The sequence below is a fragment of the Hesperophylax consimilis genome, chromosome 30 (genome assembly GCF_061612785.1).
Source record: "Hesperophylax consimilis isolate HC1 chromosome 30, BYU_Hcon_1.0, whole genome shotgun sequence".
In the NCBI taxonomy this organism is placed as follows: Eukaryota; Metazoa; Arthropoda; class Insecta; order Trichoptera; family Limnephilidae; genus Hesperophylax; species Hesperophylax consimilis.
The window spans coordinates 7,239,989-7,265,233 of NC_142865.1; the positions used below are offsets into that span (position 1 = coordinate 7,239,989).

At 34.9% G+C, this 25,245-nt stretch overlaps 1 protein-coding gene across 1 annotated transcript in view; it reads right to left on the reverse strand.

The window, feature by feature from the left end:
* Positions 1-12,834: 12,834 nt before the first annotated feature.
* The window catches only part of LOC149409581 (uncharacterized), a 35,008-nt gene continuing 22,597 nt past the window's right edge, over positions 12,835-25,245 (reverse strand). The window contains exons 3-6 of the mRNA XM_089649404.1: positions 22,617-23,423; positions 17,071-17,206; positions 15,152-15,328; positions 12,835-13,908 (exon numbers count right to left, since the gene is read on the reverse strand). Of these exons, the coding sequence (XP_089505530.1) occupies positions 13,739-13,908; positions 15,152-15,328; positions 17,071-17,206; positions 22,617-23,423 (1,290 nt within the window). The 3' untranslated portion in view covers positions 12,835-13,738. The remainder of the gene's footprint in view (positions 13,909-15,151; positions 15,329-17,070; positions 17,207-22,616; positions 23,424-25,245) is intronic.

The window sequence follows — 25,245 nt, forward strand, 5'->3', positions numbered from 1 at the left end:
ACTACTTCCTACTTCCTACTACCTACTATTCAAAACTAGTCGCTAAATTCCCCCGCACAGCCTCTAGAGTTGCTTTTTCCAAACTTTTTGGGGGTGACCCACTGAACGTCTCCCTCTAGAATTTCAAGCACTATTTTCAGAGAACCTAGAGTTCTGGCAATCTCAGTAAATATCCAGAACGAATCAATTCAGAATTTACAATGAAAACTCACAGCTTAAGACATCTATTGTATTTAATTCCATTCACTTTCAAATGCACAGAATCCGTTAAACCTTTAAAAAATACTCAACCATTTTGGTAGTTCCCATATAAGGACAAGCCAAGTTCCAAACCTAAATTTATTTCAACCTTTGAAATAGTAACGGCAGATGGCAATAACTAGCTTTTCCTCTATATTATACAATTATTATTTAAAATAATAAATTTGGGTGATTGAAATTTATCAGATAGTAATTGATTGAACAAATCCTTTGTTAGTGAAGTCCTCAATCTTCACCTATATAAATGATCCTCAAAAAACTGTCATAAGCCTCAAAGCTTCTTTTTACTATGCAAATTATTCGTATTCCGGTTGAAAACGGGACTGCAGGCCTTATCCAATGAAACGACAGGTTTCCTAATAAATTATCGGAAACGGTATGCTATCGCGTTTTCAACAAGCTTTTTATAATTCAGCACTACTCATTTTTCTCCGTGTACCCTTCTTCAATTGACTATTGACATGGCCCGACTCTTGGTTCGCCTATTCGTGCCATGTCTTTTTGGGTATTCTTCGTACTCTTTCTACGTTCATTCGCTCTGCGTATACAAACCATCTACCAAACATACGATATAACATCTTTTTACTTTCTCACTGCAATATACTTATTACAACACTTAATACATATCATATTATTAATTGCTTATAAATAACTGCAATAATGTATTGTACACTCCTCTTTCAAACACAAACTAACGTTTCTATGCAAGAGTAGTATTCAAATATCTCAATATGTAGAAATCCTACCGGCTGCGCCAATTGTTATGTATCTGCTTTACTTGCAGATTTCTGTGTTGGGAACTCTTTGATGAAGTAAAAGGTTCTTTTACCATAATTGTATTTATTTACGTAACAATTAATAAATCTGGATTTAGCTTCCCTGTTCGTTACCCGAGGGTTGGTAATTCTCTGTTTCTGGAAGCTTGTTTTTTTTTTTTCTTATTATTTCTGGCTTTCACCCTTCAAGGGTTGTTCTTGGCCATCATTTAAAATTATTGAGAAATGAAAGGTGAATTTAAATATTAATTTTATTTAAATTGGCAAATTTCAAAATTATAATGAAAATTGGAGTCGAGTTCAGACTTAGAAGAGATGAGATGTTGAATGGAGGGGAGGCAATTTTAGATAAGGCTTGATAGAAGAGAGGATATTTGTTTAGAGAGGGACAACCAAAAAATATGTGATCTAAAGTTCCCACTTCTAGACCACAGAATGTACAATCTGGGGAGTCGACAACGTGAATTTTAAAAAGATGGGAAGGAACGGAACAATGTCCGATCCTCATTCGAATGAGTGAAGAAATTTCTTTTTTGGAAAAATGAGGGAATTGCTGAAACCACGGTTTTGATGGAATAGTCCTTTGTATTGAGGCATAGCAGGCTCCCTTGGATTGACTAGCAATGTGCCAATACTCCGACCAAACATTGCGGGATCTATCTTTGATGATGGAAAAAATGTCAGATAGGGGAATGTGGTTTACGAGGGTAACAATAGGGTTGGACGCTCCTTGTTTTGCCAAGGCATCCGCAATATCATTACCCATGATACCAACATGTCCAGGAATCCAAATCAGAGTTACAGTTTTACCAGAGCTTTGAATGGAGGCTATCATCTCTCGAATAAGGCATACAAAGTGATCATCAGGATGAAGAAGAGGACTGGATTTAAGTTTTTGGAGGGAACTGAGAGAGTCAGAGAGAACGAGGGAATGTTCAAAATTATTTTTGATTATATATTTGAGAGATTCTATTATTGCAATGCACTCGGCTGAAAATATTGAAAATTGATTTGAAATTGAATGAAATATTCTGTCATTAGAATTATTGTGGTAAACGTTAATACCTATACCACAGTTAGGAGAGTCGGGAGATTTGGATCCATCAGTAAATAAAAGAGAAAAGTTGGGCCATTTAGATGAAATAATGTCATTGAACATATTATTGACAGTTCGGGCCGGGAGATTGGAATGACTTTTAAGGATTCCGATCCCTTCTATTATTGTTGGGGATAGGGTGACGTGACTATATTTTAATTTGTATAAGGGAAGTAGATCATTTTGGATAATGTGAAGCTCTGAGAGAGACTTAAAATTTTTACAGATGTCAGGAAGAGGTTTAGTTGAAGCTCTGATTGTAGATGAATGAGTTGAGTCAATGAACAACGAGACGCTGGGGATAACCTGATGACATTTAGAATTTAAGCATTTAAGAACAAATTTGTCAGCAAATAGTTGACGCCTTAAATAAAGAGGAGGATCAGAACATTCTACTTGAAGGGAATTGATGGGTGATGATTGCATCGCTCCAGTTATAATTCGCAAAGATTTAGATTGAATTTTGTCTAATTTATCAAGTACATGTTTTGAGGCAGTACTAAAAAGTGGGCAGGCATAGTCAAGATGGCTTCGAATAAGTGCGTTGTAAAGCAACTTAATGCAAGTAGGGTGAGCACCCCACCAAACGCCAGATAATGATCTGATGATATTTAAATTTTTTTCGCATTTAGTAACTAAATTATTAATATGGGAAGACCATTTAAGTTTCCTATCAAATGTTACTCCCAAAAAATTTACTTCAGAAGCGTTGGGGATTGGAGAATTTTTAAATAAAATTTGAACGGGGGGGTTTTTATGGCGGTTTGAGAAGGTGACACACTGAGTCTTTTGGATTGAAAGTTCAAGACCATTTAACGTGAGCCATGTGCAAAGGGCATTCATGGCTTCGTTAAGATATTTGACGGCGAGAGGGATGATTTTGGATGATAAGAAGAAAGCTATGTCATCTGCGAACTCAATAACTATTACTTGTGGGGGAATAGCGACATGCATATCATATGTGTATATATTATACAGTAAGGGGGACAATACATCGCCTTGTGGTAAACCCTTCCAAATAGACCTACTTTGAGGAAAAATATCTGGAAGTTCAATGAAAATTTTTCTATCTAGAAATAGATTAATAATAGATTGGACAAACATGGGGGGAAGGCCAAGGCCTAGAAGTTTTTTTTTCAAGATTGGGATGGAAACATTGTCAAAGGCGCCTTCTATATCTATAAAGACGGCAAGACAAACTTCCTGTTTAGAAATTGATAAATTAATATCAGTACTGATGATGGCAAGGTTATCTTGAGTGGATTTTTTTTTCCTAAATCCAAATTGAGATGGAGAGAGAAGCTGTTTACTCTCGACAAAAAATTCTAATCGGTTTTTAATTAATTTTTCATAAAGTTTACTGAGGGTGGATGAAAGAGCGATTGGCCTGTAGTTGGATCCAGAATTTGGTGATTTGTTTGTTTTTAAAATAGGGATGATTATTTGACAACTCCAGTCATCAGGCATTATACCAGTCTGGAAGATTTTATTTAAGATGCTTAAGAAGTGGTTTAGAACATTATTATTACTATTTTTGATTATGCTGTAAGGTATACCATCTCTGCCTGGAGATGAGTCCTTGACTGTTGATAAACAATTTTTTAGCTCAATTAAGGTGAACGGAGAGTCTAGCCAATGATTAGACATAGGAGAATTATAGATGGGCGTTATTTCATCTAAGTTAGGTACAGAAGGGGGGGCAATTTTGTCCAAAAATTCATCGATCCATTTAGAATGAGACGCTCGAGGAGATGGTGAACTGAAGGAGGATCTAAATCTTCGGATCATAGACCAAACTTCCGAAATTGGAGTGTTCGGAGATACTGAACTGCAGAAGTTGTACCACCCGGATCTTTTTTTTGACCTCAATACCCTTTTGGCATTGGATTCAGCGTTTTTGTATATAAGATAGTTCTCCATAGTCATATTGTAACGATAGGAAAGAGATTTAGCTTTCCGAATTCTTACTACTTTGGAACATTCCTCATCCCACCAGGGAGTTGGAGGGAGTTTTTTGAGAGATTTAGTTTTAGGGGGAGGATTTGATTTATTTATTGCAGTTATGAGCATTGATTTGAAGTTATTATAATCATCTTTGACGGAAAATATATCGGTGGCGGGTGAATTTAATAGGAACTTGTCCATATGAGAGTTAAATTCATCCCATTTGGTGTGTTTCGTTTTAATTTTTGTCGAAATATGAGACTTGTCTGATTGGAAAGAAGTTTGATAAGTAATGGTGATCGGGAAATGATCACTGGAGCAAGGGTCGGGGGACACCACCCACGAGGAGAGAGAAGCCAGACTAGTAGAACATATCGATAGATCCACTGCACTGGGGTTTGTGCTGGGGCGTGAGATCCTAGTAGGAGATCCGTCATTCAAAAGAAAAAGGTTGGATTGATCTAGGAAATCCATCACACTTCGACCATCTCGGTCGGAGAAAGCAGAACCCCAGACGGGGGAATGGGCATTAAAATCGCCTAATATAAAGAAAGGAGGGCTTAGTTGACTTACAATTTGCAACCAAGTTTGTTTATTGAAGTGGGCTGTTGGGGGAAGATAGACTGAAATAAAGGATGTGTCCTTTATTTTAGCTGCAACCATTTGGAAGTCAGCATTGGGGGGTTTGATATTATTTATTGGGGAAAATGATATGGATTTTTTAATAAAAAGGGCAGCACCGCCGCCCAAACCTTCCGGGCGGTCATCGCGGAGACAGGAATACCCTCCCACATTAAAATGGGTGGATGGAGTAAACCAAGTCTCCGAGATAGCAGCCAAAGAAATAATGTTGGAATTTAATAGGTTAAGAAGATCAGATTTGTTAGAAATAGCACTTCGGCTATTCCACTGAAGTATTCTGACATCCTGAAGAGTCATTTTGAATAAATGATTTTAATGTGGAAATAATAGTAGCAGCGTTGGACGGTAGATTAGTTTGAGAAGAAATAAGGTCAATTAGAAGCATAATAAGAGTTTGGATAAATGAAGAATTGTCTTGGGAGAGTTTTTCAGAAAGTTTAAGAGAGTTCATTGAGGACGGATTATAATTATTTGCACACCCATTTGTGGCATTTGAAAGAGGTGAACCATTGGGATTTAAGAGCAGTGAGTTGTGTTGTTGCTGATCATATCCAGGAGCCGGTTTAGAAATAGCGTTTTTGTATGTGAATTTAGTTGAACGAGAAGAAGTTGTTGTAGTGGAGGGAAGAGGGTTGGATGAGGAGTTGCTGGATAAAGCCTCAGCAAATGACTTTTTGACAGGCGGGAATAGTTTAGAAGCCTGCAGAAAAGACAAGTTCTGAGAGGCCATAGAAATTTTAATATTTTTTTGGCGAGATTGTTCTGGGCAAGATGTGTTGATAGCTGTATGTGAGCCTGAGCAGTTAAAACATTTAGGTGAGGAGGAAGAAGGACATTGGTCAGCTGCGTGGTTTTCTCCACATTTAAAACATCTGGGTTGAGATCTGCATGCAGCTTTGGTATGACCAAAACGGCAGCAATTGAAACATTGAGTGGTGGGATAAGTATACATTTCAACTGGTAATGAGTTGAAGAATAAATATATATGGGAGGGAAGAGATTGACCTTCAAAGGTGATAACGACAGATTGGGAGGGCTTCCAAGAAATTATACCCTCAGAGGAGTCCTTGTAATTTAGCCTCCTGGCTTTTATGGGATTGCCAATGTGTTGGGGGGTTGAAAGTGAAGACAGAATTTCTTCGATGGACAGATCGGTCGAGATACCTCTGACCAAGCCCATGCGAGTGACATTGAAAGTAGGGATATATGCCTTAAACTTTGAATTAGATGAAATGAAGACATTTTTGATGAAACTGTTGGCAGCTGACCCTGAGAGGAATTCGACGGAGATTCGGAAGCGACCCTCGGCTTTTACACCTCCAGGCTTGATTGAAAGATTCTTGCTATTTGATAGGAATTTGCCAAATTCAAGAGGGTGGATGGTTTTTCCTTGCTCAGTTTTTTGGGCGTATACTATGAATGGGCCACGGGAATGAGGAGAATAAAAGTTTGTTGGAGGAAGTTGAGAAAGTGCTGGTGGGGACTGTGAAGTCGAAAGCGAGTCAAGTTTTATTGGGGAAGAAGGAGTAAATTTCCTTTTTTTGGTAGAAGTCAAAATGACAGAATCACTGTCAGAAATTTCTACATTTTCCCCGTCTGGGGGGTCCGGAGAGGGATCTGGGGGCTTTGTAGGGGGTCCAGGAGGGAAATCTTCCTCCATTATTCACAGCAGTAAACAACTACAATAATAGTATGAAAAATGACAGAAGTAAAAAAGTTTATAAATATCTGAAAATCAGCAGCGAAAAGTGACTCCTGGAAGATCAGAAGGGAGAAGAAACCTCAAGGCACAACACACTACACTTTTTTTTGGCCAGAAAACAAAATAGAATGGAAAAAAAATAATTTTAGATAGAGCAAAACAAAACAACTGATGACAGCCAAATGTTATTGTTGCAATCCTGGAAGCTTGTTGTCTGTCAATAATATCCCACAGGCAATTGCTACACTCTAGCGACATCTGTCGGACTCTGGAGTAAGCTTTATGACTAGTGTCATCTATCGCTTGAATACCCAACTTATTACCATACATCACACCAATGTAAATATTATTTTATTTATTTTTCGGAATAACTTTATTGAGTAAAACCTCAAATTGTAATATTTAAATATTGAAGACAATATTAGTGATTTCTAAACGAAAATCTGAAACAGAAAAATCAGAAAAGGAAACCGTTTCCTTTTCTGATTTTTCTGTTTCAGATTTTCGTTTAGAAATCACTAATATTGTCTTCAATATTTAAATATTATTTTATGTGTAATTACTTTATTTCTTTAATTAAAACATATTTTTTAATCTACCTCGTTACGCTTGCAGATTTGAACGGAAACCAATATTGTCACTGACTGTGTACATAACTTCTGACATTGTATTAACTATTCCTTTGTATATAATTTGTACTGAGATATCGAACTTCTGAAATTGAAGTTTAAACAAAGGAACAGTCAGACAAAATTTTATTTGATTAATTTGTGTTATTTCACAATTTATTCATTTAAAATAATATGCATGGTTTACTTCCGGCACGTTCCAGAGTGGAAGATACTCTCAGTATCGCCCTGTTGTAAGACCACCATTCAGAATTGAAACAACCTTCAACCAACATACCTCAATTGGGGATGCCATAGTATCACTGGTTTTAGACTTTAAACACTTATCGGTGTTTAACTGCAATTATATTTGATCAAAACTAGATAACGCTTCTGCTGTTTGGGCACCATACCAGAAAAAAATACATGGAATAACTTGAACAAATAGACAAAAAGTTTCCAAGATCTCTATTTTTCCCAACGCAGTTGGCAAGTATCTTCTTGTAAATTCCTACCTTGGCTTTGTACCTATGAGTATATCCCTGTCTGTTTCCTATTTTTTTTCTTCTTGTTTGTTCTACTGAACCTCCCTTTTTTCTATTTTTTTTATTGTTTTGTGTGTGAAACTTATAATTTTGATATCAAAATAGCAATGTAAAATTAAACCTATTAACTCCCATTGGTATTGTATGTTCCTCCTGTCCTACAATGAGTTTTGTAACTCATCGGGAATACTATAGCAAAAATTAAAATATTTAATAATCTTAATGCACGGTTATTAGCATTACATGAATTTGCTCTCCTAGACGCGCTGCAAAAGTTTTCAATCTAGGATGAATGTGGTCCTTTACTATTTCATTGACAGCCCATACCTCCTTGAATGTTATAAATTATCGAACAACTACCGTCAGAGTTGACATTACGATCTGCTATGTATTCCACGTAGCAGAATGAACGTTCTGGCCCATCATAGCACGACAAGAGGTATACTACAGGGTTTTCCAATAAGAGGTGTTATTTTGATATTCAATCGTAAAAAATTAATGGTTTCTTTACTTGTTTGGCACGTTACGCCGTCTTGTTGAAAGTAAACGTTGTCCAGATCAATACTATCTAATTCCGGCCATAAAAAATCATTAATCATCTCTCGATAGCGCAATCTATTCACCGTAACTGTTGCTCCAGCCTCATTTTTGAAAAAGTAAGGTTCAATGACTCCGTGGGACCATAAACCGCAACAAACAGTCATACGTTGAAGATAAAGAGGCTTTTCAACAATAACTTTAGAGTTTTCCGAGCCCCAGATGCGACAATTTTGCTTGTTGACGAAACCACCGAGGTAGAAATGGGCCTCATCACTCAAGATGATTTGCATTTGATTCACTCAAGTGAATTTTAATAATTTCAATGCGTTGTTAAAGCGTGTATCGTTCCATTTTTATTAATGGCGTAGTTTCTACTTGTCAAATGTTAAAAAATGACAGCTTCAAAAGTAACATCTACCGAAATAGCGGGCTATTCAAAATAACACCTCTTATTGGAAAACCCTGTAAAACTAAACAATATGTAATGAACTGTAAAATATGTTATTCTTAAATTTATTTTTGAGTAATGTTATTTATTTTATGTCTATTGTAATAGATTTCTAAATCTGTAATACACACATTTTATGTAGGTGTATTAGAAACATGTTTTTCTATTCCCAAACACAAACATCAGAACAAATCATAAAATCGAGCATGTAATTTCTTTTTAAGTGAAATTAATCTGTGAAATGTCTTCAAGTTTGGGAGGTAGGTATGGATACCGCCACCCGGGAACCATTCATTGGAAAAGCAACACCTCTGGAGAAGCAGTAGACTTAGAATTAGTTAACTTAAAACTTGAAAATTAAAAATAGTGGACATTATAGACATCTCTGGTCAGTTATTGTATAGATTTTGCTCTTCAGGTGAGTGACAATGAAATTCAGTAATCTGTGCATTAAGCAGCTGGATTCATCTGAATTATGTTTGTTTGACAAAAGAGGATGCCACTATTCCTGTTTGTTCAAAGACTTGGTTACAGATTTAAATATTTTCGACGCAAAAAAGTGACAATTTTTTAATTACAATGTGTTAATTCAAATTTCATTCAAAATTCTACTCTCTTGAGAGCTTGTCGTGACAGATCATTATTTCATGGTGAAAATGCAAGTTTTATGGTGTTGATTGCCGTCCGCTGCCGAATTTGGAGATTAACCTTGAGGATAAGGAATTGCTGCTAATCTCAATGCGAGTGATATATTCGGTGAGTTTTCTGTTTTATGTATTTGGTGGCTGGATGATAATTTGTTACGCTGCATGCAGAGTGAATTTTTGTAATCAACCCATTTTTTCATGGGGAATTATTTAATCCCCTGATAATCTGTGTGGCTCACAATCATACGATCATCACCAACCTCTGCCATAGGTCACTCCAAGTAGCGCACTGCGTTGGCGACTTAGCAGGAGTACCCTGGTGTATGTGATGAGGTTTGTCCAGGTCTTGTGACAGATGCGTCTGTCCACCAGCTATGTGGTGGGTCGAGTCGGGAGAAATCAGTTGAGGGAGGCCACGTAACCTCTTCAGCCGAACCTTTTTGACTCAACGCATTGGGAAAGATGGATTCATATTATGTTACTCCTGGACACACTGACCCCCAGATTGCTAGAACTTCCTCTTCTTCCTTTGTACACACATTTGAAACTTTATTTTATTAAGATCATTGTTTAGAATAGCTTTGACTGCTAATGAGAAAATTGCACAAATATAATATAATATCGTGCAAGAATAAAATAAGAAAATCAAAATCATATTCAAAGATCTTTTTATTTAGCGATATAAAAGCATTACATGGTATTCATTCGTTGGTTCGATATTAAACATTATCTTATAGCTAAAAAGATGGAAACATTTTATGTAAAAGTACTGACACATTAAATAAAAAATACTGATCAATTAAATAAAAATACTGATACATTAAATAAAAAAAATACTGATAAATTAAATAAAAATACTGATAAATTAAATAAAAATACTGATAAATAAAATAAAAATACTGATACATTTAACACAAATACTGATGCATCATATAAAAATACTAATAAATTACATAAAAATACTGATTAAATGACATTAAATACAAATATAAATGAAAAATATTTAAGAAAATACGAAACGGTATTAAAATTAATACGATGAACATATACAGGGTGTCCGGAAACTCGTAGTACAAGCGGGAAACTGGTGAATCTACATCACATTTGGAGTCGATTTTGTAGTATATATTTTTTTTATTTGAGCTTTCGTTATCGAGTAAATCGAGTTTGAAGTTGATTTTTTTTTTATTTTTTTTTTTCAAATTCTTATAAATTATTACTGAAGATCAAAGTACACAACTAATTAAAACTATTTGAAAGTAAAACAAATGAAGAAACTCGGATTTGAAGCATTATTTTGAAATCACCCTTCATTTAACCCGGTGTAATCATAAAATATTTCTGCTCTGCAGGGTTAAAACATCTGTTATTCAACCCTAAACACCAGAAAAAACTTTAACCCTAAAATAGCCGAAAAATATTTTTTTTTGGTTTTTTTTTTTTTTTTTTTGAAAATGCTCAAATCAAAAAACTTTATGTTTTTTTGGGTTCCCCATGTGGCGTAGATTCTCCAGTTTCCCGCTTGTACTACGAGTTTCCGGACACCGTGTATAAATAAGACCAAAAAGAGCATTATAAATAAACAATAGTTTGTCATTACACAGGTATGTATAAATTAAATATAAATTAATATATTTTTTTAGAAAACTAATTGAAGTGTGTTGTGAGGTTTATGGGAGTGAAAATGGAAAAAAGATTTCTTGTGATGTTAATACCGCGCAAGAGTCCCAACTGCTCCCAACTTGGAGCCTGTGAGACTGTGGCATCTACATTGGGGTATGTTGTGAGCTGATGGTAGTGGGGAGAGGAAGGAGATGTGTAAGAGGAAGGTGGGGAAGTACCTGACAGGTCAGATCAGATCACCGGAATAGTGATATTCTTTGTACACCAGAGCAATACTGAGAGCAATAACGTGCCGCTAAAATACTATTTATTATTTTAAATATGAAATAATTTTTTTTTTTTAAAATAAAAAAAAAATTTTAAAAAAAATTTAAAAAAGAAAGACAAACATTCCAAAGAACAGACAAAGTATACACATTCTGAAATAACACAATTAAAACGCAAGGATTTGATCTCGCGACCTCCGGACTGCTAGTCGAAAGCCTCCTTAACCACGGAGATGGGAAAGAGGAAGGTAGGTAAATATCTGACTGATCTGGCCATCAAACCCAGCTAAAGCCATTTGAAGCAAAGTTTCGATTCTGAATGGTTTTCTTTCAACAGGGTGATACTGAGAGTATCTACAGTATAAATATTTAAGAAAAATAAAATCAAAATTAGAATGTACTAATACATACGTTAAAGATATTTGAAACATGTCTACTTATAAAAATATTCTATATATTGTGTAAGGCGAAATGGAATAAATTAAACATTATTTTAAATAATTTAATAAATGCAAAATTAGCGTTTAGCATAATAAACTTAAATTATAAGGAAAATAATTTTGAATAGAAATACATTTAATAAAATAATAAATAATGATATGAATATTTTGAATTTCGAATCCTAAATAGGAATTTCACAAAATTTGAATAGGATTTCTACAGCACTTTAATAGAACTTCCACAGATCTTGAATAGGACTTCCACAGATCTTAAATAGAACTTCCACAGAACTTGAATAGGAGTTCCACAGATCTTGAATAGGACTTCCGCAAAACTTGAATATGACTTCCACAGATCTTGAATAGGACTTCCACAGAACTTGAATAACATGGCGTCCTTAATGTAATTTGTTAAATGCGCGCTTATACTGCGTTCACAGTGAACAACTAATTAATGAGAATTTATCAGCTTTAGGAAATGAAGAATTATTTAAAAAATCGATGTTAGAACGACAAGGTTCTTGTAGAAATAATAGAATAGTGTATTTATTTAAGAAAAGAAATAATAAATAGCTAAAACTTATTTTTAATGTTTTATGTCTAGTATCGACTCCTTATCAATAAATTATCGATTATATTATCGCATATTCGTGGCTTACTTTAAAACATGGTAAATATTGCAGTTTTTCGTTTTTGTGGATGCCATCAAATAAAAAAAATAATCGTACCTACTGAATGACTCTCCCTTCGGTTTAATTTGTTTATGGCAAATTTAATTTTTGAAGTGAAACTTCTTTAGGCGCGTAATGGATTTTCGGGGACGGAGTAAAACCGAGTCAGGATCGACACGAAAATGCGGGTACCCCCACCACCGCTCACCGTTCACTGTCCCTCTCTCACCATATGCGCTTGTTGAGGTGGGGGAGCCGCTCACGAACGTTCTCTCTCTTCTCTTCTTTCCTCTCTCTCAGACACCAGCGAACTGCGCCACGCCAAGCATCAGCTGCTTGGTTAGTATACTGCGTCGTGAGTGTAATACGAGTGAAATACGTAATTGATTGTGGTTCATACGGTTTGGTACAGAATTTCAGTGTTAAAAATGAGTAGTGACGAGATAGAGGTGATGAACACATCATTGTCATTGTAATTTCTTTGTAATTTTTAATTGTAATATTGTTATTTATGTAATATTGTATACTTGTGAATAAATTGAAAATTTTTGGAACTATACATTAATCGAACGTCATTCATCTATAAGAAAATATTAGAAAAAGCAAATCCATGCTTCGTCGTTGAATTATTTAACCTCTAATTTTCAAACTAACCTAAGAGAGAAAATAGAGATGATGAAATGAAAATAGAGAGAGAGGAATACTAGAAGTTTCACTTCTGTCTTGCGTAGGCTTGACACACCCACTTTTTTTTTTATGTGAATGGATTGAACTTTAGAATGAGGATAACATAGTTTGTACTTCTTTTATATGAATTTTTCACAAGAGTTCCAACTGCCCGTAGACAGTGGAAATAGGGCGACTCCAATCAAAACCTCCTAGAAGGTTTTGCTCCAACGGAGTATTTTATTAAAAAAAAAATTAGGTGTAAATTTTACTTCCTGATTCTGATCATAAAATTGTAGTAAAAAAATAATTATTTTAAAAACGATCTAGAATCATGCGTTTCCAAACGGTTCCAACTGGCTACAACGTCATTATGACAATGCTGGTAAGACAGCTATCACCGATGCATGTCGTTTTGGGGGAAAATCGAAAATAGCACATTTTAAATCGTTGTAGAAAAATCAGTCAACGTAAAAATAGAATGAAAATATCTCCTGTACCATAATTCGTGAAAAAAAAAACATTAAAAAATTGTGAAAATGATCTATTATTAGCTACGACCAGATTGCACGAACTATCTACACGACTGTGCAATGAAAGTTATGCATTTGGTGTGTAGATGAAACAAAGGCGGTGCGCCACAATGCGTAGAAGCAAGCAGCGGTAGTTTGGGTGGATGAACGATGTTGGCGACACGCGTGTACCTCCAGGTGCAATACTAATAATGAGGCTCATCTCCCTTGTTTCTAAAATATCTAAGGAATGGTCATTAATCCAAGTTGGGATCTCTAAAAAAACATGATTAATTTGATGGCAATCCTTAAAAAACATCACGTAAACGTTAACTTAGCTTAAATTCAAAATCAATGGAATTGTGGGGTGCCGTATGCTTGAGAAGGCTTGTTGCTGTTAGACTGACTTCCTGTATTGTAGGAATTGTACTTTCCGGCGGAACCGGAAGAGGGGAAGCCGGTAACGGAACCGCTGTACTCAGGGGCGCTGAATTGATTGGCAGAAGGAGCTATGTAAGAACCTGAAACATAAAGAACATGTATAAGATTAAATGACTTTGTAAGATCTGTTTACAAATTAAGTTTTTTTTAATAGAAAGACAAACATTTCCAGATTATGACTAATCTGACAATATCGGAAAATACACTACTATAACCACAGTAGGTGGAAAATATTGATTGTGTTGTGAGAGGACTTAGCCAGCCGAGGAATTGAACACACTACCCCTGGGTGGGACCCAAACACGATGTCATATTTTGTTAAGAAGTAAAATTATGACAGCATAAAAATTGTTATTGTCTTTTATAAAATTATGATGTTTCATTGATACTGATAAGTGAAGCAAATACAAAATCAATAAAAAATTATTCTATAAAAATAATATTTGAAATATACATATCATTAAATAATATATCAGAGTAAAGAATATAATGGAAACGTTGAAATTAGATTTTCATACCATAAATTTATGAGACTAGATTATATTGTATGGACCATAGATGGGATTTTTAAAGTGACAGTACAATACGCCTAGTTGTATCTTCGCTTTAACAAACTTATTTTCTCTCAAATTTTAAATTTTTTATTTTAATATATTCGCCATTAGTGTATTACATACTCATTTTGTTTGTCATATTATTCAACAAGATAGTGTTCTATTATGTAATTGTCTTACTATTATGTAATTGTGTCACTATTATGTAATTGTGTTATTATTATGTATGATATAATGTTACAGTTATGTAATTGTAACTGTGTACATGTATGATAATTTGAAACCTGTTAATTTGATTGTACTAAATCGGGAAACCTTCCTAGTTGGACTGTCAAAATTTTCCTTCCATATATTTTAATGTATCTATTCAAAATAAATAAGAGGTTATAGTAGAATTTATTTCGGCAAGCAGAACAACAAATCTAATTGAACAAACTGCCTACCTCTATTTGTACTTATTTAATTTTTTATTTTACTATTACTAAACTACCATTTTTCCATCTTACATTACAAAGAAATCTGTTTTGATGTTGATGTGCTAGTGTGGATTTTTCGTCTTAAAAACATGTAAAAGCCCAGTTGGGCATAAAAAATCAACATAAATTATAACAACTTGTGGCAAACGGATTGCATCCCCCGGTTCGTCGATCAATAATAAAAAATGTGTTCATGTGTTCACGTGATGATACGTTAAAATGTATGTTTTATTTATTTATATGATGTGGTGGCTATTCTCCCAAAGGCCTTCAAAGGGTTAATGATGTATTACCTTGGCTATGCTGGGCCGCACCACCTGCAGGTACCCCGTAGGCCGCGCTGGGGTTAGCACCTACCCCTAAGTTGTTGTTCCCACCACCGTACGTGTTGTAGACCTCGGGGTACTTGGCCTCCCCCTCGTACTTGACATCTGCGTGGAATCCTGTCTTCCAGTCTGCGTGGTAGGTTACTGGAATATAAAAAATACAACTATAAACATAAAATATTTACAAAATTACTCATAAATATCATCATATCTGTAATGTATGGCAAAAAATTGGGTATTCAAGCGATAGATGGCACTAGTCAGAAAGCTTACTCCAGAGTCCGACAGATGTCGCTAGAGTGTAGCAATTGCCTGTGGGATATTATTGACTGACAACAAGCTTCTAGAAACAGAGAATTACCAACCCTCGGGTAATGAACAGTGTAGCTAAATCCAGACTTAGTTATTGTAACGTAAATAAAACGCAATTATAGTAAAGAACCTTTTACTTTTTCACAAGAGTTCCCAACACAAAAATCTGCAAGTAAGCAGAGATATAACAATATCTTTTTATCACAATGAGTTACATGATTAAAGCGGTGTTGGAAATTGGTAGCATGGCGCGTTGTATTTGTATTTAAAAGTTTATCATAAATACTTCTGAATAATTAAAATATATTCGAAAAAGTCATCAATCACCATTTTTTAATGTTGCGAAAGATTTATCCAAGTGTTGGACAAATCTAATCTTGACAATTCTAAGTGTTAGATTTTTTTATCAATTGATTTTATTTGAAACGAAAAAAAGTCACAGTAACCTTCATAATACGCATGTGTAATTAACAATTTTTATTTTTTTATTTCGTATAAAGTACTATTTTTAAAGTTTAAAATAAAAATATATTGGTATTTTAATTGCGAATGTCCGTCTGTAATATTATAATCTAAAAGCGTTTTTCATGCGCTTTCAAAAACAATATTTCCTTAACTATTTATACTTCACACAGTTCAACGTCCCTTCCCGTACACTCCGAAATAATGACTTGCTGTTCCTCAATCAGCATTCCACTAATTATGGTTAACATTCTCCTTTGTCCAAAATGTCGAGACTTGTCAACTCACCGTCAAGTCAAAGCATTGATTTTTTTGATGTAAGCCTAAATGAATTTCGACAGTCAATACGTAATGTGTAATTTTTAAAGCCCTTGTTCCGTCACGCCGTTTGCTTTCGACAGGCCATGTGCTAACCAATAGTATGGTCAGAATTTGAACTGTGTAGTTTAAATTCACACACGTCAGCTATAATCACGGAGTCCGTGAGCCGGACAATCGCACAAAAAACGTTCGTCTTGTCAAAACCAATGTGTACACTATCGCCGGTTATTTATCGGAATAATCCCTTAATACGTATTTTATCGCAACCAATTCAAAATAACGAGTGCTACCGTACAACGATCACCATTCCAGTGCTGACAGATGATTCTCGAGATGCAGATTTCATTCGCCACCCGGTAAGTTGATTGTGAATTAACCTTACGAATTGTGTTTTCGCATTCGCCTGTCATAAGCCATAGGCTTCATTCATGCTTTATCTGTGTGGAATAACCCTTTAGTACGGCTATCCCAACCCTTGTTCGTTCCTCGAACAGCCCTTTAAACCTTCGTCATGCATTGTAATTGTAATTGTCTTGTAACCTTGTAATTGTCTTCCATCTGTACTTTATATATTATCAGTATATTGTGATTGCTCATCATTTATATATGCTCTCTTTTCACTGCCATCTCTGTTTAAAATATTATTTTGTTAATGGACTATTTGTCCGTAAATAAATAAATAAATGTAATCAGTGATTGCATTGCTTACCGGTTTGCAATAAATAGAATATTTAAATAACATTTACCATCAGTAAATGAATTGAGAAACAAATAACAAAAATGATAATTACCAATCTGGGTCCTTCCGTCCGGAAGTTGAACTCTGTACTCTCCCTTAACAGTGTTTCCGTCAGACATTTCCTTCCTGCCGTAATCATTTCCGGTGTAAGGATCCTTCACTGCATACCCAAACTCGTAAGACTTGGGCTGGAAAAATTACAAAACAAATTATTAACAAGCTCAATAATTTATTTAAAGCTGTCGATGTAACAGTACTATAAAAGAGAACAAGGTTTCACATCATACAGAAGCTTTCGATAGATTTTGATATTTTTTACAAAAGAAATAGACAACCATCCTCTTCTCCATCTCTTTCACTTCCCCATTTGCTTCAGCCTCATAAGATACCCCAATAATTACTGGGGATGTCATAGTTCAATTGATTTTCAACGGTTTGAAGCAGTTCAATTCAATTCGATTAGTTTATTCCTTTAAAAACATTACAAAATTATATTTTAAATCGTTTAAACATACATTTTTAAAATGGTATTACATAATTAAGTAAGCGGTGTAACAACTATACCAGTAATAATAGAGCTTGCCTTTTAAAGGCAGTTTCACCGATGGTAAATTTGTCGGTATCCGAATTGATTCTGTTCAACAGCGAGACTGCTCTCCCTATCGGCATGATCATTGGCAAGTTAGTCCTGCAGGCCGGGAGATAAAACCAGTCTATGCTGTCGGTGACGGAGATAACCATCAGGAACATAGAGACTAATACTCTCCATGATAGTCGGATTTTCAAACCATCCACGAATCAGTTTGAAGAAGTGTGATACAATACGCACATCTCTTCTGACCCGTAGATGGTTCATACCGAGCATGCCCAAGAGAAAGTCAGTAGGATAGAGCCACGGCTAGTAGCCATACTCCCTCATGTAGAGGAATCCCAGAAATTACAGTTGCGACTCCTAGGCGGTATTAAACGCACGTAGCCGTCGATAACATTTGTCGAGGCCTTATCCCACCCTGGGATGGAGTACCTAAAGTTTTGACGCAATTTTTTTGTTGTTGTTTATTTGTATGATAAAAATGTAGCATAGTTTTTTCATCGACTCCACATAGGAGGCTCCGAGGAAAATAATTTCCCTCGGTGCATGTGTTATCCTCGGGTACGCTGTGTGCTGGAAGGGTATTTCTGGAAGTTCTGAGAAGGAAAGCGGTTTCAGGGGTGCGAAGGAATCCGGGAATCAATATATCCAGGAGTGACGGACGTATGTATCTATCCCTCCCAATGCGGTCAAAGCCATGGGTTGACTAGTCGAAGGGTCTTCCTCAACCGGCATATTTAATTGCCATATTTGTTCGCCACGAAGCTGGTGAGCAGATACATCCACCCCCAAGACCTGGACAAACCTCATCTCCTGAACCCTGCACCCCTGCTAATTCTTGTCATTTAATTACTTGTGGCAGAGGTATTGGTTATCAAATGAATGGTTCCCGAGGTGGCAGTTCTCATACCAGCCTCCCAAATTATGTAGGTATGTATTTTTATTACAAAAAATTCCTCTATAACTCGTACTTCAAATAAAAATTTTCTGCAATAAAATCTACCATAGTTTTTGCACATTATGATAATTTTTACACGTTTCATCTTGAATAGGTTTAAAAGTGTTTCTATAAATTAATAATTTCAAAGTCTTGTCACGCATGTCTCAAAATCATTTGACATTGACCCGAGTGCCGGGGTTAACATAATACGTAAATAACAAAAATAAATTGTTTAACTTAATGTTTTCTGAAAACTAACGAATTTTAAATTTGACAGCAAGGTTCAGGGTCTTTGTTTTAATCTCAAAAAGAATCAGAGACGTTTTTACCAAAAAAACACCGCAGCTGGATTTAAATAATCTCAAGTAATACATCGCGATGTTTCAAAGCTTATAAATATAATATGATAATGGGTAATGGGCAGAATAATATTTTGTTTTCGTCGACTAAGGATTAAGACAATGTGCTCCACTCTATGTAAGATTTTTTTCCTCCGTTGCTCATCTCACTAGGGAATTCCTGTGTCAAGATACAATTATATTCAATCAAAGAACTAATTCACATAACACATACACAGATGGATCACATCGAACATGGGGCTCCTAAGGTGATTCATGACAGAAGCATGGGCAATCCAACAAACATCACCACTCTCAGCCAGTATGGAAATTTTAACCAGTTTCTTGAATAGATTCAACGAATCTATAGTTTTTAACCACTTTCTTGAATAGATTCAACGAATCTATAGTTTTTAACCACTTTCTTGAATAGATTCTACGAATCTATAGTTTTTAACCACTTTCTTGAATAGATTCAACGAATCTATAGTTTTTGACCACTTTCTTGAATAGATTCTACGAATCTATAGTTTTTAACTACTTTCTTGAATAAATTCAACGAACCTACAGTTTTTATATTTTCACCGAGCAAATAATAAAGCAACGGAGCTTTATAAAAAAAACTCCTTTTGTCCAAAGAATGTTCTGGTGTTCACCTACTTATAAATTAAAGAAGAACACAATCTAGTGTTGCGCACTTGTTGTGTTCTTTTGACAGTATCAATTTACAGAGAGTCTGTATTTATGTACAGCTATCAACTACAATTATCAGCATTCTTTCAAATTTACAAATATATAAAGCTTCTCGTGAAGAAAAAACCATTTAACAGATGGCCTCCGAAGTCGAGGGGTTAAATCCAAATATATTTTATTTTAAATGAGATTCGTTAAGATTATTTCTCTCCTATTTAAAATATGTCCAAATTCCATTTGAGTTCACAAACAATTTTTAAACAAAGTTCTATTAAAAAACGTTTGTTTTAATTTTTAGAACAACAAGGTTACATTTACAAATTTTACGAGCATATTAATTCTATCTGTCATAGATAAAATTATTATTTTTATTTTTTCATTGTACTTCGAGTTCTTCGCTTAGAAAAATAATGTTCCATCTGCCAATTGTGTAAAACTGCGAAAATAAATGAAAAATCACATGTAAGAGAGTGCAAAATTCACGTATTGTAATTGATTTTTATTTAGGTTTAAGAACATTTAATGTTGAAAAAAACATTGCTTTTAATAAACAAACTTATTCAGTATGTAACTTTTTCAAAAATTTTATCTTTAACATTTTATTCGCCATTCAAACTTCGAACTACAATATCTCAGCTTCATACAAATGGCAGATAGAACCTTGTTGTTCCAAGGGAACGACAGGTGTAGAACGAAATTTTCTTAAGGCGAAGCTTAATGCCAAATCACTATTTTGATTAAACTCTATTGTATATAACAAATTGGTGTACATTATGAATACCAAAAAGCATAGATAAATTAAAGGTTTTCCTATCGTTTCGCTTCAGTAGAATACAAATAAAACAATAAAAAACATAAATTTAAACTACTTAAAACATATTTTTTCAACAGAAATGTATTAACGCATAAAAAAATACAGTATTATAGCTAAAATTATGTGTGACAGTTTCATTTGATTAACTTTTTTGCTTTCTTCAAAATTATTTACAATATAAATAAAAAACAGTTTTGTGCTTGAAATCGGACGTTTCTAGACTCCATTTGTCAAGCAATTTTAATGCCTATTATTACCTACGATATAAGGTATACCAAGAATATACACATTTTTGGCTTGTAGCTTCCTCTTAAACGAATAATTTTGTCTCACGCTAGTAAAATCACTGATTATGATCACTCATCCAAATGAACTTGATCTTAAAAACAATAATTTCATCTCGTCAATCACAGCTTCGCTCCGTAAAATTTATTTCCCGATCACGAATCTTAAAAAATACATCATAACTTATGTTATGAGTTATGAGTCATTAAGTAATTAGTTTAATTATATTACCACTGAAGAGATAACTTCATAGAATTGTGTTGTTGGCGTATCTGTGGACCCGAAGTAAGATCAATTCTATCTTATTATATTATAACCTGATATGATTGAAAAATTGAAATAATCATGTTATCAAATTTTCAAAAGAGATTCGCTGTTTTTGAACGTATCTCAAAATAACACAACATACCAACTAGAACTACTCAATCGAAAATCCTTTTTAATGCAACAACAATACCAGGACTGAGTCATTTTGATACTCCATTGTACCTAGATTGCATGCAGTTGGCAATAATTTTACAGACATTTTAGATGTGTTCAACTGCATGGAATATAGTTACAAGAAGGCTATAATAACATACCTCAATAATAATTAAGGTTAACATAATACTTTTCTACTTCGTGGGTTCTATACGACATGTTTGGACAAGTCTACATGGGCGTATAATATAAATAAATAAATAAAATTTAATATAGTTTTGGAGGGCAGACGAAAGACTAATTCATATTTTAATAATACAGATGGGCATATGCTGTTTAAAATTTTATTGTTTTTTACTCAAACAAATATTATTCTTTTTTAATGTGTTTTCATGCCGATGGTGTTTTTTTCCTTGAAATTCTGTTTACCATTTTACACGAGACTATACTAAAAATATATATTTTTAGACAAACGTATTGAAATAGTTATTGTTAATTATTTATTTTATTTTATGTTAAAAATGGCGAACAGTAACCAGGTGAACTGTTTGACCGTTTTCTGTTTAGTTAAATTATTTCAAATTATATGGGAGTCTTTATGGTATTTTTTGAAATGCAAAGATAATGATTGGTGTTCTATCTTTCTTAAACTGTATATACCATGTTTCTGACAATAATATAACATGATATAGAACGAGTTTTATGTACATGACCCCAGTAAATCAAATTTCAGAGTGAGACTATGGCATCCTCAATTGGGGTATGTTGTGAAGCTGAAGGAAGTGAGGAGAGGAAGGAGGCGGGGAAGAGTAAGTTGGGGGAGTACCCGGCAATTCAGATCTGGTCACCAAACACGTCTAAAGCCATTTCAAGCAACGTTTCAATTCTGAATGTTGGTCTTACACCATGGCAATACTGAGAGTAACTTCCCCTCTGGAAGGTGCCACAAGTATTCTATATATTATATTTAAATTAATAAATTGTGAAATAACACAAATTCGTCAAATAAAATTTATTTGCGCACACCGGGATTTGAACCCGCGACCTTCGGATTGCTAGTCGAGAGCTTTGCCTAGGTGACTTGGTTTTCTGGAAGGTTCGTTAGTTATATAATAAAAAATATTCGAATTGGCATGAACACATTTTCAAATATTCACTTAATTAGAAGAACTACATGTACAGATATAATATTGTCTATTTTCGCTAAACACGAGAAAAAATACCATTACTCAGTGACGTTTCAAAAATACATCACTATATTCACCAATACACACAATCCAAAGTTTGTGTTGCTTGGGCCAAATCGTAGGCGACACATTACGCTATACGCTTCATGGCTTAGCCTATTTCAGCATATCGCTCGCCAAACACTACCAATTGAAATGTATGGCGAGCGATATGCTGAAATATGCCAAGTTATGAAATTATGGCGCTGTCTATTATGGCTTATAACACTCCTAGGATTTTCCTTTTCAGTGTTTAAAAATCATTAAAAATTTGGTGTAATTTTTCTTACCTCGCTGCTTTCACTGTGTCCATGATCTCCGCCATGGTTGTCGTTGCCATGGTTATAATTTCCTTGGTTCTGGGCTGGAGCTCCGTAGTTTGAGCTTGGGCTTGTCACACCAGCACTTGGATAGCCTGAACTTGGTGCATTATAGCTTGGAGAAGGTTTGTTGAAATTGTATCCATTGTTTCCTCCAGCAACGCTTTGAGTGGAATAGCTTGAACTTGGCGCATGATAGCTTGAACTAGGGGCATTGTAGCTTGAACTAGGCGCATTATAGCTTGAACTGGGAGCAAGATAGTTGTTGCTGGGAGCAGCGTAATTATTGCTGGGTGTTCCATAGCTTGAGCTGGGAGCGTTGTAGCTCTGAGAGGGAGCACCATAATTTGAACTAGGCGCTAAATAGCTGTTGCTTGCAGGTTTGTAGTTTTGCGTAACGTAATTTGAGCTAGGTGCTACGTAGCTTGAACTCGGAACTCCATAGCTAGATCCAGGAGCATTGTACATAGTATTGGGTGTATTATAGCTTGGGCTAGGTGCGTGATAGTTTGAACTGGGTGCGTTATAACTTTGGCTTGGCGCTCCATAATTTGAGCTGGGGGTTCCGTAGCTTGAGCTAGGGGTTCCATAGCTTGAGCTTGGTGTTCCGTAGCTTGAGCTTGGTGTTCCGTAGCTTGAGCTTGGTGTTCCGTAGCTTGTGCTAGGGGGACTGTAGCTTGGTGGAGGTGGAGGAGGAGCATAGTTGTAGCCGGAGAAACCAACTCTAACCGGCGGCTCAGCAAGAATTGTGGTTGCGAGGACCAGAACTGTTAACGCCTGCAAATAAAGAAGTAAAAAATATTAAAACTTTATGATTGCTGTAATACATAATAATATGTGGAATTCCATGACTAATATTTTATAAGGAAATGGTCATGCAGTCACATTATTAACAGTATCTTATAAAATGTTCCTAATTCCCATTGTTTAAGACGCCTTAGCATGTTTCACCTGAAAACATCAAATATCGTACATCTAAAATTTATTTAGATGTACGAAAATTAATGTATTCTCAGTCTTTTGTAATTATTGTACCCATCTGTGTATTAATTTTATAAATGGATTGTTCTCGCGTAAGTGCATAAATAAATTTTTCTCCTTGTATGTTTAATAATAATTACTTATTACAAACAAAAATCTTTCGAAAGTCAACATTAAAATATAACATTATAGTACCTACATATTTAACCTTCAAAGTGAAGTAATTTCCCAATACAATATCGTGAAGTGTATCACTTGAGAAATCATGAGTGATACAAATTCAAACTATGTTTCTTCGTTTCCAGCAGAGATATAAATCAAATGCTGTGATCTCTGACTAAAATAATAATACAAGACGAATGATCTGTGTTTCTCAATCTGAGAGGTAATGTTTGCTGTTTTGTGTTTACAAAGCCACAAAGTTAATTAGGCAATGTTTCTTAATGGTTTTCTTAGCGGTTACTTCAGCAGAACAGGATGGAGAGTATTTTTATCGAAGGAAGCAAACACTTTGTGATGTGACATTATATATTAAATGAAAAAATACACTTTGTAAAACACCACTTTTATTATGAATAAATATTAACAGCCAACCAGGTTTCGCTTAGCTCAAGCTTCGTCAGGGCTTATTATACCAACTGATATAATAATAATAATACAGCTTACATTTATAAGCTTGAGCTAAGCGAAACCTGGTTGGCTGTTAATATTAATTCATAATAAAAGTGGTGTTTTACAAAGTGTATTTTTTTCATTTAATATAGGATGGAGAATAATTGATGGTGGTCCATGGGGAGAATTTTTGGGACATGGAGCGATTAAATTATAAGTTATAATATTTTATAATGTATGCCAAGTTATGGGTAATTATTAGTGACCGGTTAACTCATCAACATGATAACTCAACACACCATTGAAAAGTGACATAAAGTCATAAAAAGTGATGAAACAAAAACAAGATTAAATAGGTTACGTAGGTTAGGCTATATATGTTATTTATTTTTATCGCGAATGACTTTATATAACTTTTTGAAGGCGTGTTGAATTGTCATGGTGTTCAGTTATCACGGAACCGTGTGACTATAGCATCTCCAATTGGGGTAAGATGTGAGGCTGTATGTAGTTGGGAGGGAAAGCAGATGGGGAAGAGGAAGATAGAGAAGTATTACTCAGATCTGGTCACCATACACGCCTAAAGCCATTTCAACTCCGAACGATGGATTTACACCAGGGCGATACTGAGAATATCTTCCACTCTGGAACGTGCCGCAAATGTACCTTTTATTATTTTAAATGATTAAATTATGAAATAACACAAATTAATCAAATACAATTTACTTGCGCAGGCCGAGATTTGAGCCCGGTACCACCGAATTGCTAGTCAAGAGCCTTACTCCTCGACCACAGGAGCTTTAATAAAGTTTAACTAGTTTGGAACACTTGCCCGTAGTGCCCTCTTACCCCGCAAATGTACCTTATATTATTTGTAATTGTTAAATTACACAAATCAATCGAATGTGATTCATTTGTGCACGCCGGGATTTGAACCGGGACCACCGGATTACTAGTCGAGAGCCTTATTCCTCGATCACAGAAGATTCGATAAAGTTTTTTGAAC